General features: G+C 40.2%; 1 protein-coding gene across 1 annotated transcript; it reads left to right on the top strand.

The window, feature by feature from the left end:
• Nucleotides 1–3,256: 3,256 nt before the first annotated feature.
• Nucleotides 3,257–13,650, top strand: LOC139470941 (uncharacterized). The gene is made up of 2 exons (XM_071253265.1): nt 3,257–3,476; nt 12,202–13,650. Exons 1-2 carry the CDS (start codon nt 3,399–3,401, stop codon nt 13,174–13,176), a joined length of 1,053 nt encoding a protein of 350 aa, XP_071109366.1. The 5' UTR covers nt 3,257–3,398; the 3' UTR covers nt 13,177–13,650.
• The last annotated feature ends 3,011 nt before the right edge of the window (nt 13,651–16,661 follow it).

Below are 16,661 nucleotides of genomic sequence, written 5' to 3'. Positions count from 1 at the left end.
TCGGGACGTCCATGGTCAACGACAAGAGGACAGGATTGTTTGATACCAAACCAGGCTTTACGGAATCGAGCTCAAGCGGCGAATCAAATTGCTACAGACGTCAATGGTGAACACAACATTGAATCTTGGGTAATCGTCGATGATCACCTTTCATGTTTTCGGATGAGTCCCGATTCACTTTTCATTTCTCTGATAGGCGTAATCGTTTCTGACGACGTCGAAATGAACGCCAAACCATTGTCACCCTGAGGCCTCATGACAGATTTGGCGCTGGATCGGTTATGGTGAGGAGTGAAATCACTATGACTGTGCGTACCCTACTCCATGTTGTACAAGCACGGATCTCTTGACAGTGCCACCGAAACAGCATACTGACCCCTTTTGTATACTAGTGTGTGGGTCGTCGTTGTATCTTTCAGGACGACAACATACGTGCTCACCATGCACGAAACGTCATTGCACATCTTCAGCGACACAGCATCCAAAGAATGCTATAGGCCCTCCCCCCAAATCTGGGGAGACCGACCATAGGCCGCCGACCACGTTGGCTGAAGAGGAGTGCGCAGACTCCATCAAATCGCCATTGGGAGACTCATGCCAGTATGCAATGTCGAGGGAATGAATGTTTGAAATATCGTGGCCGTATTAAGCACTAATAATTACAAAACGTCTTCTTTCAAATTTCTCATCTTAACCATATCGCCTTTCAGGATCATTGTCGGTCCCAACATCTACTGTCCTACTACACTACCGGTTTTAATGTCTTCCCAATGCGTTTATTGGTATCATACAGCTGTTACTTGAAATAATATCGTTGGGAATTTGAAGTTATTCCAAGTATCCCTATCATTTAAAAAACCCCAACTATATGGGGATTAATTTGATATGTCACTTATACCAAGATATTTGATCCAACAAATGTTGTTGTGTTGTATAATGGTTATGTTATTTGAGGCACGCCAGTTGGAACAACTACAAACTTTTCACACAGATAATGTGTGCTTTTTAATACAATAGCACGTCATGAAAATAATGCGACATATAATCACTGACCAAGAATGTGACGTTGAACTGACGTGAATATTTTATTTCTGTTTTCTTAAAAGGGGGTTGGGTAGTCCTGTGGCGTAAGCGATCGTTCAATGAATACAATTACCTACCGAGTAATATTGCGAAACTTTGTGCGTTGTTGTCGACACTGATAGCATAACTGAGAAGGTTCCGTTTAGGCAATTAATCCTTAAAAGGTTCGCTGATACTGCGCTTATCAAGATTTCGATGACAACGAATCTGCGAACTTGAAAGTTAGCATATAGACATATAGAATTTTGTGAAATCGTTTTCGTTATTTGGATTTAATGTTTTTATCTGTATTTTCGCATGGCCGGCGAAGTGCAGGAAGGAACGGCTACTAGTTATGTACGGTGCATTGGTTATTGAGGAAGACCTGTAAAAAACGGCTTTTAATCTTTACAAGTTGAACATAAAACCGGATGCAATTAGGTTTGTTCCACCGCGCTTCATGAATATTTTACTCGAAGTATATTGTATATCCAGAAATGGATATAAACTCTGGTCTTTCTTTGAAGTTTGAGAACCTTTGTCCTCAAAGTATTAGTGATAACATCACACAGCTTTGCATACGTCACTTTTAGAACATAAATTTGCTATGTTTTCCCCAACCGGGTTGAACATTTCAATTTGAAAATGATGTGTGGTTGTTGTACATCCGGCAACGGTGAACGTGAAAATATGACATGAAATTCTCCAGTTAAGCCGGTATTTACATTGCGTACATATTCATGTTTGTCAATGAAGCCCTCGTGGGGATTCCTGGTTAGAATAGGTCAGCAATAACCTAAGCTGGTCGTAAAACACTGGATCGGGTGGTGAGGCTCCCTAACTTAGTTGACTGTGTGCCATCGTACCCTGGCGGCGTTGATCGATCTCACAAAAAAAAGAAAAGATTAATCAATGAAGATGTAAACATAGTTTTTATCAGATTTAAAAAAAATAATACCAAAGCATTTAGGTTTATCAATAGCATACTATTTTCACTGATTATAAGAGAATAAATCTTCCATCTACCATCTTGACTCGATGCACTTATGATAAGAGAATGCGGGACGGAAATGTATGTTTGATATTTGTGCATGTGAGTGTTGTATTCTTCGGTAGTTTCTCTGTTTTAGGGAAACCCAGTTAATAGTTCCCTACAAATGTTATAGTACAACGCAACTAAGTCATTATGAACCACAGTACTGATAAGGGATCTCCGTTAAGGATCGTTGTCTTTTACGATTTGAAATACCCAGCGATTTATGATCTTCCCGAATCGTTACCGTCACATTCTACAGTATTTGGTATCTAAAGAAATAAAAGGCAAACGTGTTGATACAACTAAATGCTCCTAAAGTGAATTACAGGGCTGGTTGATGTTGATACAAATCGGCAATGAAGCAACTTTAATGCATTAAGCGATGTGAACCTCAAACATCTGCACGACACAACCACCTACATGGTTTGCTTTGAATGAGAAGGGTGTTAGAGGATGTGCGTAAAGGGATAAAGTTAAGCCTTAATGTGTATGCTGAGTTTCTTATCTGAGCCACTTCTTTGCTCCCGGACCATTACAGTTTCTAATAAACTCTGTCTCTCTCCTCTTTTTAAATGCATAAATTATTCTCACGTTAACACACACACACACACACACACACACACACACACACACACACACACACACACACACACACACACACACACACACACACACACAAAACAAACAAACAAAAACACACACACATACACACACACACACACTTATAAGCTACTATTATTGTTAACATTTAATGAAACTGGCAAGACATACTGACATAATGAAGTTTCATTTGAACGTTGTAAGGCTGTGTGAAGATAATGAAGAGTACAAGGGTAGTTTGTTGTACACAATAAGTTAGACTCCCTACTTTGATAAACTATATTTTGTAACACTCTTTTCATTGGTGTCCTTCGCCTTGATGTTCCTGTACTAACTACATTCAAGTATGGCTCAAAATTCACATGACTCTATCATAACGGTAACATGAACTGCAAACGTCATTCTAGTGATAATATACATATACCTCAACCATTCGCTCAAACAAAAGACAATACTGTAGCTATCGACAACTTGTGCCATCGTATATCATGGCAATGCCTGTCCGTACTGGAAGATCATTGGAGCACGCACGTCGCGTATAACTGGATTAGCTCGACATATCGATCACCAAGCATTGTTGACAGATCCACGTGCCCCATCCTTATAAAGTGGAACTGACTCGGTTGTCGTCCACGAGTCGGTGGCCTTGTCGACCAAGGGAACACTTTGATACCAGAGCCACTTGCCTGACGCTACCATAATGAAACTAGTATCTTCTCTTCAACCTGGACTTGTCCTTGCTCTTGGCCTATGCGTTGTACTGGCAGAAAAAGAAGAGGTAAGTCTGACTGCCTTTAAGGATTTCAGTTAAACAAGTTTTCTTCAATAGGCATTATGTATGTTGATTTTATGACACTATTTGGCCTATGAAGTTATTAAGTAAGTGATGCAATATTATATCAATTGATGTTAACAGTATACAATAGACATCATAAACTTTAGTATGTCACGGAAGTCTATACCATGGCTAATTTCTGAGTGCGGAAATAAGAATGTGAACAATTAAATGCGATGTATTTTGTTGCAATAAATACATGTATTAGAGATGTAATTTTCATGAAGGGTAGTTCTGCTGTCATCTATCTGCTACCACGGACATAATGAGGTTGGTTGCAAGATGCTATTTGTCATTCCATCCGTCGTGACCAATTAGAGATGTAATGCCATTAAACCATGAAAACACCATCGTCATGTCATTTCAACAAATAATTTTGACAGAATTGATTTTCTATAATTAGATTTTTTTTACTTTGTAACTTTTAGACCTGTGTTCATTTCACCTGATTTCATTACACCTCAACTAGGGTGACTAATTTCTCTCACTTGTGATAGGTTTGTTAAAACATAACTATTTTCAAAGTGGATAAAATACCCCGAAGAGAAAAAGATGCTTGAGAATCCCTATTAGAAGTTTCCACTAAAGTTGTCACCACATTTGCGGAAGACGATACAAGTTGAAATGACCTGAATATGATGATATGTGACATATGGTGTAAATGTGCCACCTGGTCCATAAATGCAACGGAAGCACTGACATAACGCATATGTAGCAAACAATGACCAACACAATAATGATTCAGGTTATTGTTCCATAATATAAACAAACTGAGTTTTGTCGTTGAGAAAGAACAAAGCGATGTGTTTGGATAGGGCAGGATACGCTAACCTTTCCGCGAAAAACAGTATTTTTCATATGTAGCAAACAATGACCAACACAATAATGATTCAGGTTATTGTTCCATAATATAAACAAACTGAGTTTTGTCGTTGAGAAAGAACAAAGCAATGTGTTTGGATAGGGCAGGATACGCTAACCTTTCCACGAACCCCTGGTATCATCACTATTTGATAGAGATTGATAAACACATACTTCTGATATAATCGGAATCATACAACCGACTCTGTCTTTGGCAGATATTTCTTATGAATATTGAAAGGGCTTTGTCGCTTTTATTTAATTCATTACATACACGTTTTGTAAAATATAGCTTTCAGTTGTTTGCCGTAACAGCACGAAATAAACTGGTGTTATTAAGCCTGTTGCACTCGCGTATTATTATCCCCTGCAAAAGCTGCAGCATTATATTCCAAAATAAACGCGTCAAGTGTGAATAGCGGATATTTTATCAAGCGTATCACGAGAGTGCCCGACAGTCAATAAGATGCGGCATACAGATTGATAATGGCTTAAACAATTCGAGTGCACTCGGGAGATCAAACATTATCATGTCAGCAGATCAAATGAAGCTTCATTTTCTATCCTTGAGTCCAACTCATGTATAGAAAAAGCCACACATTACACTTTCTCATTATTGATCTCTATAGTTCGACAAATATAACAGAAAAACATATGCAGTAGATATCACGAAGATGAGATATTTTCATAACTAATTCATTTAAGAACTACAATTTTAAAGAAACGAGATCGTAAACAAGCATTCTTTTCTTCTTACAAGGATTTTTGAAATCCATCATTATGATATCTGTAGGATTGCCTACAGTGTATTTCTTTAAACTGGAAAATGAGTGACTTGAACCATCACGTTGTATCTTTATGCAAGATATTCTTCAAACAAATTATTACCGATGTTTCAGTGTTTACATAGAAACATGCCGAATCCGCAAGATTATGAACGTTTCGATTTTGTTTGCCAACTTCAAAAGAGAATTAATGCACCCAAGTAATGGCTTCTGCTTGATGCATTTTCCCCTGCCTAATACAAGGCGCGTCCTCACCACATCATATCCTACTTTAACATAACGCATAATTATAATTGGTGAGTTTGAAGAGGAATTTCTATGTGTGTGTGTACTTTAATAAAATTCTGCAATTACCAGACAATATAAAAACGACTCTCTTGATTGTGTGACAGTCTTTATACGGTTTGAAGAATCGTATAGATCCGAACTGCAAAAAAAGGTGCCCCTGTGATTTTCTGATTCGATAATTACCGGGCGCAATTTCAATGGAATTTAGAAAATAGCAATTCTATCAACGCAACGAATCTTTCAGTGACATGAAGCAACAAAGTGTCATGACGAAAAGACTGCGGATTTTTATCAAAATATAATCAGTGTGACTCTTATCAACGTTTGATGTAAATATTCCGAGCTAAGAAAATTATGTTTTTCACGAAAAGTATAATTATGCGACTAAAACGTAGTCTTTGCCCGGCACTAAGAAGATGGAAGAACACGAAGACAGGACACTTTCAGGGATAATAACTTCTTTTTTGTTTGTAGCGACGTTTGAGGGCTCCTTCTGTCCCTTTCATTAGATGAGCACTGAGTAAGCGTATTGTTAATATATACTTGCTGATATGTTAACACAAGTTAGGATTAATGTTATATCATTAATGTCACAATATTACGACGAAACCAACGCCAATTTAGTACAGAGAGCGTTGAGTTGGTTGTGACGACAAAGAGCAGACGAGGGTAACACCATGTAAGAAATAGAGATTGTCCGTTGTGGGTACTGATTGGTTATAAAAGAGTAGAGTGCGTTGTGGGTACAGATTGGTTATAGAACAGTAGAGTGCGTTGTGGGAACATATTGGTTATAGAACAGTAGAGTGCGTTGTGGGTACTGATTGGTTATAGAACAGTAGAGTGCGTTGTGGGTACTGATTGGTTATAGAACAGTAGAGTGCGTTGTGGGTACTGATTGGTTATAGAACAGTAGAGTGCGCTGTGGGTACAGATTGGTTATAGAACAGTAGAGTGTGTTGTGGGTACAGATTGGTTATAGAACAGTAGAGTGCGTTGTGGGTACAGATTGGTTATAGAACAGTAGAGTGCGTTGTGGGTACTGATTGGTTATAGAACAGTAGAGTGCGTTGTGGGTACAGATTGGTTATAGAACAGAAGAGTGCGTTGTGGGTACAGATTGGTTATAGGACAGTAGAGTGCGTTGTGGGTACAGACTGGTTATAGAACAGTAGAGTGCGTTGTGGGTACTGATTGGTTATAGAACAGTAGAGTGCGTTGTGGGTACTGATTGGTTATAGAACAGTAGAGTGTGTTGTGGGTACTGATTGGTTATAGAACAGTAGAGTGCGTTGTGGGTACTGATTGGTTATAGAACAGTAGAGTGCGTTGTGGGTACTGATTGGTTATAGAACCGTAGAGTGCGTTGTGGGTACTGATTGGTTATAGAACAGTAGAGTGCGTTGTGGGTACAGATTGGTTATAGAACAGTAGAGTGTGTTGTGGGTACAGATTGGTTATAGAACAGTAGAGTGCGTTGTGGGTACTGATTGGTTATAGAACAGTAGAGTGCGTTGTGGGTACTGATTGGTTATAGAACAGTAGAGTGCGTTGTGGGTACAGATTGGTTATAGAACAGAAGAGTGCGTTGTGGGTACAGATTGGTTATAGGACAGTAGAGTGCGTTGTGGGTACAGATTGGTTATAGAACAGTAGAGTGCGTTGCGGGTACTGATTGGTTATAGAACAGTAGAGTGCGTTGTGGGTACTGATTGGTTATAGAACAGTAGAGTGTGTTGTGGGTACTGATTGGTTATAGAACAGTAGAGTGCGTTGTGGGTACTGATTGGTTATAGAACAGTAGAGTGTGTTGTGGGTACTGACTGGTTATAGAACAGTAGAGTGCGTTGCAGGATAGTACCAGTGGATTTGATTGAGGTGTGTGGAGTACGAGTAATAAGCTATACAAACTATTTAATGATCCGTTTCTTGTGATAGTTATATAGCCTTTGCTGTGTCCAAGGAATTGCCACATGAAATAAAACTGAGGTTGTGTCCCATGGTATGGCAGAAGGAGTTGGATCAATTATATATATAGGTATTTATTTCATAGCATTCGTACACAAGAGATGTCGTCACACAATGTATTGGTATTTATACACGAGTGATCACTTTATATGATAAACCAAGAGACAAGACATTTCAACAATAGTAACGACGGTATATGTATTTTCAAAGAACATCAGTTTGTGCTAACAATACAATGTGTCGAATCACACTCTATGATAAGAGAAAATCTAGAGGCACAATTAGGAGACACGGATCAGTTGTTCAAGTATTGAAAATTAGAAAGGTGGGCAGAGGAAAGTTACTTGTGATGATTTCACCCTTGTTAGTCAGTATCGGGTATGGCTGAATGGTCATCAATACACGTACTCTACGCCGAGCTCTCAGGCGCCTGATGACATGAACTGGAATCCGAAGCTGTTCCTCCTGGAGTGTACTGATTGCAAGCATCTGTGGGATCAAAGTCCTTCTCAACGCACAGCAGTTGGTGCAGGTGTAAAAACCAATTTGTGCAACTGCCCATTGTATTCATTGGGAAGGCAATGAGCAAACAATTATCTGCTCATTGCAACAATATACTTTATGTCAATTTTAAATCACCCAACCCATGCTTGTAAACAGGAAATACAATTTTGTGAGTAGATATAGTTCAGCGAAGAAATCGTTGAGTAATTTGAAAAGATATAATAATGGTTGATCACATTTTTTGGTGCTCATTAAAGTCTATATTTGGTCAGACGTATCATTTTCGAGGCGAATTTATATGTTTAACAGTAGTTAATAAATAGTAATTTATGATTTATTGTTGATGCATCCGTGTTGGAAAACAATTCAGGGGACATATCTGTGTGAAATAACTCGGTGAGTAGATCCTTATAAAATAACTTTGTCCTTTTGACGTCTGTGAATAAATTTTTAAAACTCACTGTCCATTGCATGTATTGGGCAAGCTGTATTGCCAACAGCACGCAATGGGCAAATGGCCTACCTAAACGCACGCAATGGGCAGTTGCAAAGATTGGGTTTTACACATGCTCCAACTGCTGTCCTTGAGAAGGACCTTGCGATGCTGTGATCTGATGACCAGTATGGTCCCACAGATGCTTGCAATCAGTGGGTGACATGTCAGGTGATCTGGCTCGCCAAGACAGGACTTTGAACTTGTTGGCCTGAAGAAATCTCGCACAATATAGGCTGTGTGTGACAGGGCGTTATCTTGCTGGAATAATGCAACGTTATGCATTGAGATTTGAGATGAACACATTTGGATATTTTCACCGCAGATTCCGCCTAAACTATGACGCTGCCTCTGCGAATGATATGATGTCCTGTCCTCTTTGTCCGGAGGGATAGGTGGTTGTGACTGGCGGATTGCCGCACCTAAGCATATCTACTGTCCACCTGTCCAGCTGCAGGGCCATCAAACTGGTAGTTGCAAGGCGGGTACAGCTGTACTTCTGGCCTCTTGGGCAACGTATCAATAATGATTTATGAGTGGCATTATCGTTCTGATTTTCTGGAACCTTTGGTGTAAATGTGCAATGTTACGCGTGTTTAATATCCTAATGTTAATTTGGTGTCTTACTCTCTCGTGCAACATAATCAAACAACAGCAAGAGTCGAATGATGCTCCTTGAAATCTTCCTGGAAAGAACATGCTCAATTGTACCTTAATAGTTGGGAAATGTAGACACCAAATGCTGGAGCTGGTGGAATATTGCTTTACTAAAAGGTAAAACTGACTGTTGTAAAGTTGAGTTATACAGTCTTTATCCATTAATCTAAATATGAAACAGACGAGGCGGTTTCACTGGCTGAACCTACTCTGAGAGACATTCATCAGTTGCATCTTCTCTTCGACTTGTCCGATAACCGAGTTTCACTTGTACCTTTTGTTTCCGTGTTTTAAGGTGAGAAATTAACTTGTCCTTGCATGTGTTTGTGACAGGTGCTACCGGTTGGGCAGGATACGCACCCCTTTTCGCGAACACCTGGCATCATCACTGATAGTGATTCAGAAACACATACAATATGAAAAAGTTGGAATCGTACAATAGATTCTGCGTTTGGATGAGGGGTCCTGTGGTTATGAAAAATGTTTTGCGGCTATTATCTTTATCCTAGGTATAACCGTAGGCGAGGGATGATATTTAATTGCGGGGCAGAAAGTGTCGAATGAATTGCCTTTAAAGTAGTGCCCTCTAAAATCGGACCAATCTGGGTAGATATAAAACCTAGTCCAGGGTCCATATGCATAGGCCAGTAGATATATTTGGAGGCGTGTCGACACATCAGTATCTGATAGTGCATTGATTCTTCAGTGAGGTGTGTGTGTGTGTGTCCTGGACGGGAAGTATTAAATATAAAACACATATCAGCATTAACGGCAGTGGCTGAGGGCTGAATGTGCCTTTAGATGACTATGCATCAAGAGTTCTATCATGATAATATCTGCAATAAAAGTCTCCCCTTTCGATAGTCAGGAAGAGGTGGCAAGATGGATTAAGTTAATTATTGTATTGTATTTATTTACGAGCTGGCAACAATCGTGGAATAAAGGATAAAAGAACCTACATTGAAGTGACAACAACTTACATTTCCTTCATCCAAATAACTCGAGATTGAATCCCGATAGCCGAAATTGTACAATTACATTCATTACCTTTTAATTTGATTTTCATTCATTGACCAATACCACATCATTATACATATCTGAAGTCTGATGTGACCGAGGTGACCAGGACCAATCTATAGCTCATTATGTTACTATTGCCCAGGATAATGACACAAAAGCATTTCACACTTCCTTGAAAAGAGGATAGAGTTACAGGAAAGGCACGGTTTATCACCAATATCTGCACATTGTTATCAAATCGCATGTTTCGTTTGATCTTGTTTATTGATGTCCCTAACGTATCATTTCGTGGTGCGATTGATGGCTTCTCTTCACCGAGCCGCACTTAACTAAGAGCTGTGTCATGTCATTATTTTACAAGCCTTATCAAAACTAATTGGAGTTTGGTTTCCAGGTGAAATCAGTCTTTGACCACTTAAGGATCCAATGGTTTTCCTCTGAAAATGCACATAGACGACGTGATCTTGGCCTGAACAAATTGATTGACAGATGTTTAATGATGATCCGAAAATAACAACGTGAAACCATTGTACGGAAATAATGGCGAAACGTATGGTATCATCATAATTAGTTGACGTTGATTATCCATTTATATTATCATTACTGAGTAATATCAACCTGTCAGTAATGAGACTGAAAACCTGGACTGGTTCATTACTTTTCAGTTATTCCTTGCTTTATCACTTACTGAGTGAGTTTTAAGCATAACATGTTGGTTCATCATAATGTTGGAGAAGTATTGTTTAAAGCCCAGCTCACTTTCGCAAAACTTACAGAATGTATATTCATTTCCATAAATGTTAATTCATTTTCATCGGAGTACAATACTGCCAATGTGAGCATATAATATTGAAGTGTTGCATGTTTCCTAGTCGGTAATACATGTACATTTACACTACCCCAAATTATGACAACGATGTCATAAGAAGGCATGTGTGTATATTATATGACATGTGAATACTTTATGTGAGAGAAGGAGTCCGCAAAACAGGCATTTATGTTATATTGGGTAACATCATGTACATTTAGAATGATTTCCGAAAGCAACTGACACACACTGATATTCGAATATGTCGATAAAATGAAATCATGACACTTGACCAGCGACGATAACCCCAATTGTGACGTTGTGTTCACCATTGACGTCTGTTGGCAATACTGACGATTTGTAAGGGGCGGCACAAGACGTGGCCGTCGAGCATGGACATGAGCTACATTTATAATGGGACGCCCTGACTTGAACGGGTTCGATCGTCAACATCTTTGGTTTGTTGGTACCTGTTCCATAGTCTGCTACTAACATTAAACGTATGGCCTGACTCCTGTAAGTTTCCAGCATGTCAATAGCTCGCAGAAGCACCTCGCGTATGTTGCTGATGCCGCATCCCTAGTTCATACACAAACAATGAATGGAATGAAGTAAATCACAACTGTATGATAATCAGAATGAGTAAGATCTACCAATCTTTCTATCTTTCTATCTCTCTCTATATTATAACTATCTTTCTATCTCTCTCTATATTATATCTATCTATCTATCTATCTATTTATCTATCTATCTATGCGTGCACAAACATGTAACCATACTTCTATTAACATATATGGTATTCATAACGTTGAAATATCCTTGTGTACCCAACCCTTGTCGTCTATTTGCCCGAGAATAGTCTCGCAAACCGCCCAAGTGCTTCTTTAAGACTTCAAACCTAGGTAAAAAAATTAATGACAGGAATAGACAATTAATTGGTTAGCGTCTAATGTTTGTCCAGATTCCCGAGTTCTCTTTGAAATTGTTTGATAGGCATTACTTAGAAGTTGACGGATGACAAGATAGACACAATTTTATGGATAACAACTTCTTTAATACCGTGAAAAACTTTTCACAGTATTAAAGTTGTTATCCATAAAATTGTGTCTATCTTGTTCCCGAGTTCTCATTCAGTGTATAGCACATATGTTTCTGTTGTAAACCATGTTTCACAAAATGGCAACACGCTCATTGTTTCCCCTTATCGTAAGCAAATCGTTAACCCTTCGGCAGTTGTCATGTTCTATTGCAAATATCGAATCAGCTGGTGTTTTGTTTTTTCAGGTGAAGGTTGGCACGTCTGATGGTACGTCTGTAGCAGTAAAGAGATCCTTCGATTCAATCAACAAGGGCAGTGGCTTAAGTGGCTTTATGAAGCGTGGGTTCGATAAGATCTCTCACAGCAGTGGGTTTTCGTCCTTCAACAAACGACCCTTTGATTCAATATCCGGTTCAAGTGCTTTCTCTGACTTCGCCAAGAGACCGTTTGACTCCATTGCTTCTGGGGGTGGAATGGCAGGCTTCGCTAAGCGTCCATTTGATTCCATTTCTGCCGGAAGTGGGATTTCCGGATTTGCCAAACGTCCCCATGATTCCATAGGAGCTGGTAGTGGTATATCAGAGTTTGCAAAGCGGTCATTTGACTCCATTAACGCGGGGAGTGGACTATCGGGTTTTGCAAAACGTTCATTCGATTCAATAGGGGCTGGGACTGGAATTGCGGGATTCGCTAAACGACCATTTGATTCCATTGCATCTGGTAGAGGTATGTCTGGATTCGCTAAGCGCCCCCTTGAATCTATCGCAGCAGGACGCGATCTGTCCGGTTTCGTTAAGAGACCGTTTGACTCCATTGCCTCCGGGAGAGGTATGGCAGGATTTGCAAAACGCCCCTTTGACTCAATTTCGTCTGGAGGCGGTATGGCCGGCTTTGCGAAGAGGCCATTTGATTCCATCAGCTCCGGAAGTGGGATGTCAGGATTTGTCAAGAAATCTTTCGATAAAATTGCCCATGGTGGCTTCGCATCTTTCAACAAAAAGTCAGACAGTGAGGTAGATAAACGCCCATTCGATTCAATCAGTCAGGGTGCTGGGATGGCAGGCTTTGCCAAACGACCTTTCGATTCGATTGGTTCTGGAGGCTTCTCCACTTTCGTCAAGAAAGGCCTTGACTCAATTTCACACTTCAGTGACATGGATGACTTTGGCAAGAGGTCTGTGGATAACGCTGTCGAATCTGAGAGTGGTGAAAGAAAATGAATATGGAACAACAATAAACACACATGCATGACTAACACGGTCGCCCAGAACGTATGCATATCAAAACGTTACTTTCGCACTTAAAACTATGCTGCTGGCAAAGTTAATATCGAGAAGCGATTATTATTAAATCACAGTGGCTGATTAATTTGTACTTCCATTTTACTATGGGTATTTAAGTTAAGATTCATTTTAAGAACGAATGTATGTGTATCCTGTTACATGTATGCATACTTAACGGAACAACACATACATGTATTATGTTTGACATCCGAGTTCAAGTACTCGCCGCGAGGAACTGTTGACCCACGAATAATGTTTCTATGGAGCATAACATGAAGGCGCTAAAAACTATGTATACGAACAGCCTTAATCTTCCTGAAAGAGTTTATATCAAAATTTAAAGGAATATATTTTGTGTTGTTAGATATTTATTTCTTACGAACCGCTTCAGCAATAAAGAGTTGAAGAGTGCCTGAAGTTTCATATTGTTGATCCTTGTTTCAATACGAAAGTTCCTGAAACTAAAACTTACACCCAAAGCACAAATTTAAAAATTGTGTTGAAAAATTATCCAGTCGTCAGTGGCTGAAGAAAGGTATGGCGTGCGTCTGGCTTTTATGAAACTAGAACAACGCATAAGTAGTATTTTGCATAGCATTGTATTTGTTAGCTAAAACGCCACCTCTAATGTGCGTTCAGCCGAGGTGGAGTGAGTGAGGTTTAACGACGTATCTCCGTTATTATACACCGTGTCAGCTGGATGTGGGAGGAGAATCCGCATTGATGTAGGTGGTAGGATTCCTAGACTATAACATTCTGGCAACAAGGAATGCAACTCAGGCAACTAGGTCCCCCTTAATCTATCCGAGAGATGATGATGGGAATGATTATGGGGCACGGATGTCGATTGGTAAAATGTCCTCAATTTATCTCACTGTAAAAGGAACTAGATTCTTTCAGGTTCACTCATATATCCACACCAAGATAGACTGTGAAAATATATGTGAACCATGATACGATGCTAGTAACTATAGAATCTACAAAATACTGTGAATCACGAGGTGAATGGCGGGGGACATAAAAAATACATTGTAACATGACGGGGTTGCGTTATGACTGTTGTTTCGGCGGCACGCGGGGCGGTCGGGTAGCCTAGTGGTTAAAGCGTTCGCTCGTTGAGCCGAAGACCCGGGTTCGATTCCCGACATGGGTACAATGTGTGAAGCCCATTTCTGGTGTCCCCCGCCGTGATATTGCTGGAATATTACTAAAAGCGGCGTAAAACCATACTCACTCACTCACTCACTCGGCGGCACGCACAAGCCACGTGCCGAGGTTGGACGATTTGATTCAGACGAGATGGCGAGGAAGCCTCTGTCCACGGTTTTGCATTGCTACGTATACGTACAGCTCATCGAGCACATTTTTTTTTAATCTATGTGAAACAACCTGACACCCAAAAACAGCGCCGATTTAGTAAATCTGACGGCGTTTTGCAACCCGTTAACATTACCCAATAAATGATATATATATAAAAGTTCAATTTTTCCAGACCGCCCCCTTGGTCCAGTGGGGCGGTCGGGTAGCCTAGTGGTTAAAGCGTCCGCTCGTCACGCCGAATACCTGGGTTCGATTCCCGACATGGGTACAATGTGTGGAGCCCATTTCTGGAGTCCCCCGCCGTGATATTGCTGGAATATTGCTAAAGGCGGCGTAAAATCAAACTCACTCACTCACCTTGGTCCAGTTGTTAGGATGGTTTGCCCGAAGAGTGGGAAGACGTTAAAAGATGGTACTTGTTGTCACCCTGTTGTTGCGGCATGGTTGCTCAGTGGGCTAGCACTATAAACTCGACATTAGTCCGGGCTCATACAAGCAAACACACATGCGCGCACGCATGCACGTCGCTATATAAATGCAACAATCTGGAACGCGACGTAAAATCAAATGTCACCTCACCTCAACACCTGAATTCTTTTCCTTAGGTGTAACGAATTGATGATTGTTATATGCCGATGACGATACTTATTAATACCAAGACCAAGAAAGATTAAGTCACGAGGTTTTTAACAAGTGTATTGTATCAAATCTATTAAATTGCAATACAGTGGTACCGAGTTAACGAATTATGTAGTCATTTGTCACAATTATGTGTGTATCAACAGGTCTTAAAATGCCAGAGGATAAGGTTGTTTATGCAGATGACATTATACAACGGTAGGTCAGAATTCAACAATGCAAGTAATTATGTATCATATTTGTCTAAACAAAAACACTTATGACGAAAACATGGGGCCTAACTGAGGTTTTATCGAGCAAATAGAGGCTGCAACGTTAATGTATACTTAAGTACGTGACGTGCGACGTTAAGGACATTCATTATGTTTGGAAACGAGCTATGACATGAACATCCGTTCCTTATTCTGAAGCTCGTGTACATTCCTCGCCAATGTACTGGAAGGTATCCGGTATTCTGTAGTCTCTAGCCACCTTGAGTTATAACTTGCAGCGACATTCCATTGTTGCCACAGTGGGAGACGTCATAACCTTGAGAACGTTGCGTCTCTACTCACTTTCACTTTTGCCGTAAGCACCATAAGCGAGCTATCGGAAAATGGGAATTCTAAGATGCTTCGCTAAAAGATTTATCTCGGACGCGGCAGAAATCTATGATCGAGGGTTCGAATCCCTGTTCGCCCCGATTATGCTTCTCGGCTTGTCAGCACCATACCCGTGCTTGTGGATTTCACAAATTGTAAATCTCTGAGGCTTACATCACGTTGGGCTTTCCACCCAAAGAAAGTTAAAAACTACCTCCCCCTGTTATCTCTGATACAAAGCACCGTCTCCATGCCACAGCAAGCACCAGTTGTCCAAAGGCGTTGGTGCCTTGGAGTTATATACGCCAGTGGCCGTGAGTAACCATTTCAAACTTACCTACACCCCTTCTGGGGATCAGCGTAGGACATTGAGCTCATGTTAGTTACGAGTCATGTTATTTCGTCCCCATGGCGACGTCATTTGACATTACGTCAACTCGCCTCAAGGCATTGATTCACATTGAAATGTATGGGTACTGTATCCTACAGTCTAACGAACCCAGTGTGCAGTCCATCTCATGATCTGCACTTGTGGAATGTTTAGTGTCACGTGATGATTAAACTGAACCAAATTCACATAAAAACATTAAGTTAATTCCTACCTATCACTGTTGGGATTTTGGAGAAGTGTTTTGGGATTAGTGATGTATTTCAACACCTACATGTACTTTAGTCTTTAGGGTGCGGGCAATTAGCTGGAACAGCCTTTCAACCCGATTGGGGGATTTTCATGTGATATTGATCGCATCTCCGTTAATAGACACAGTTAGTATTACATTTACCACTATAAAAAATGTATAACGTTTACTTTATACCAATAGCATAGCACAGCATGATATGGTGTAGTTTTTCCCATAACTGCGTGTATTCCACCATCCAAGC

Source organism: Haliotis cracherodii, unplaced genomic scaffold, assembly GCF_022045235.1.
Source record: "Haliotis cracherodii isolate W230 unplaced genomic scaffold, xgHalCrac1.p SCAF_21, whole genome shotgun sequence".
Taxonomy (NCBI): domain Eukaryota; kingdom Metazoa; phylum Mollusca; class Gastropoda; order Lepetellida; family Haliotidae; genus Haliotis; species Haliotis cracherodii.
Note: the sequence above shows the minus strand (reverse complement) of the source record. Positions and strands in the feature narration are given on the sequence as shown.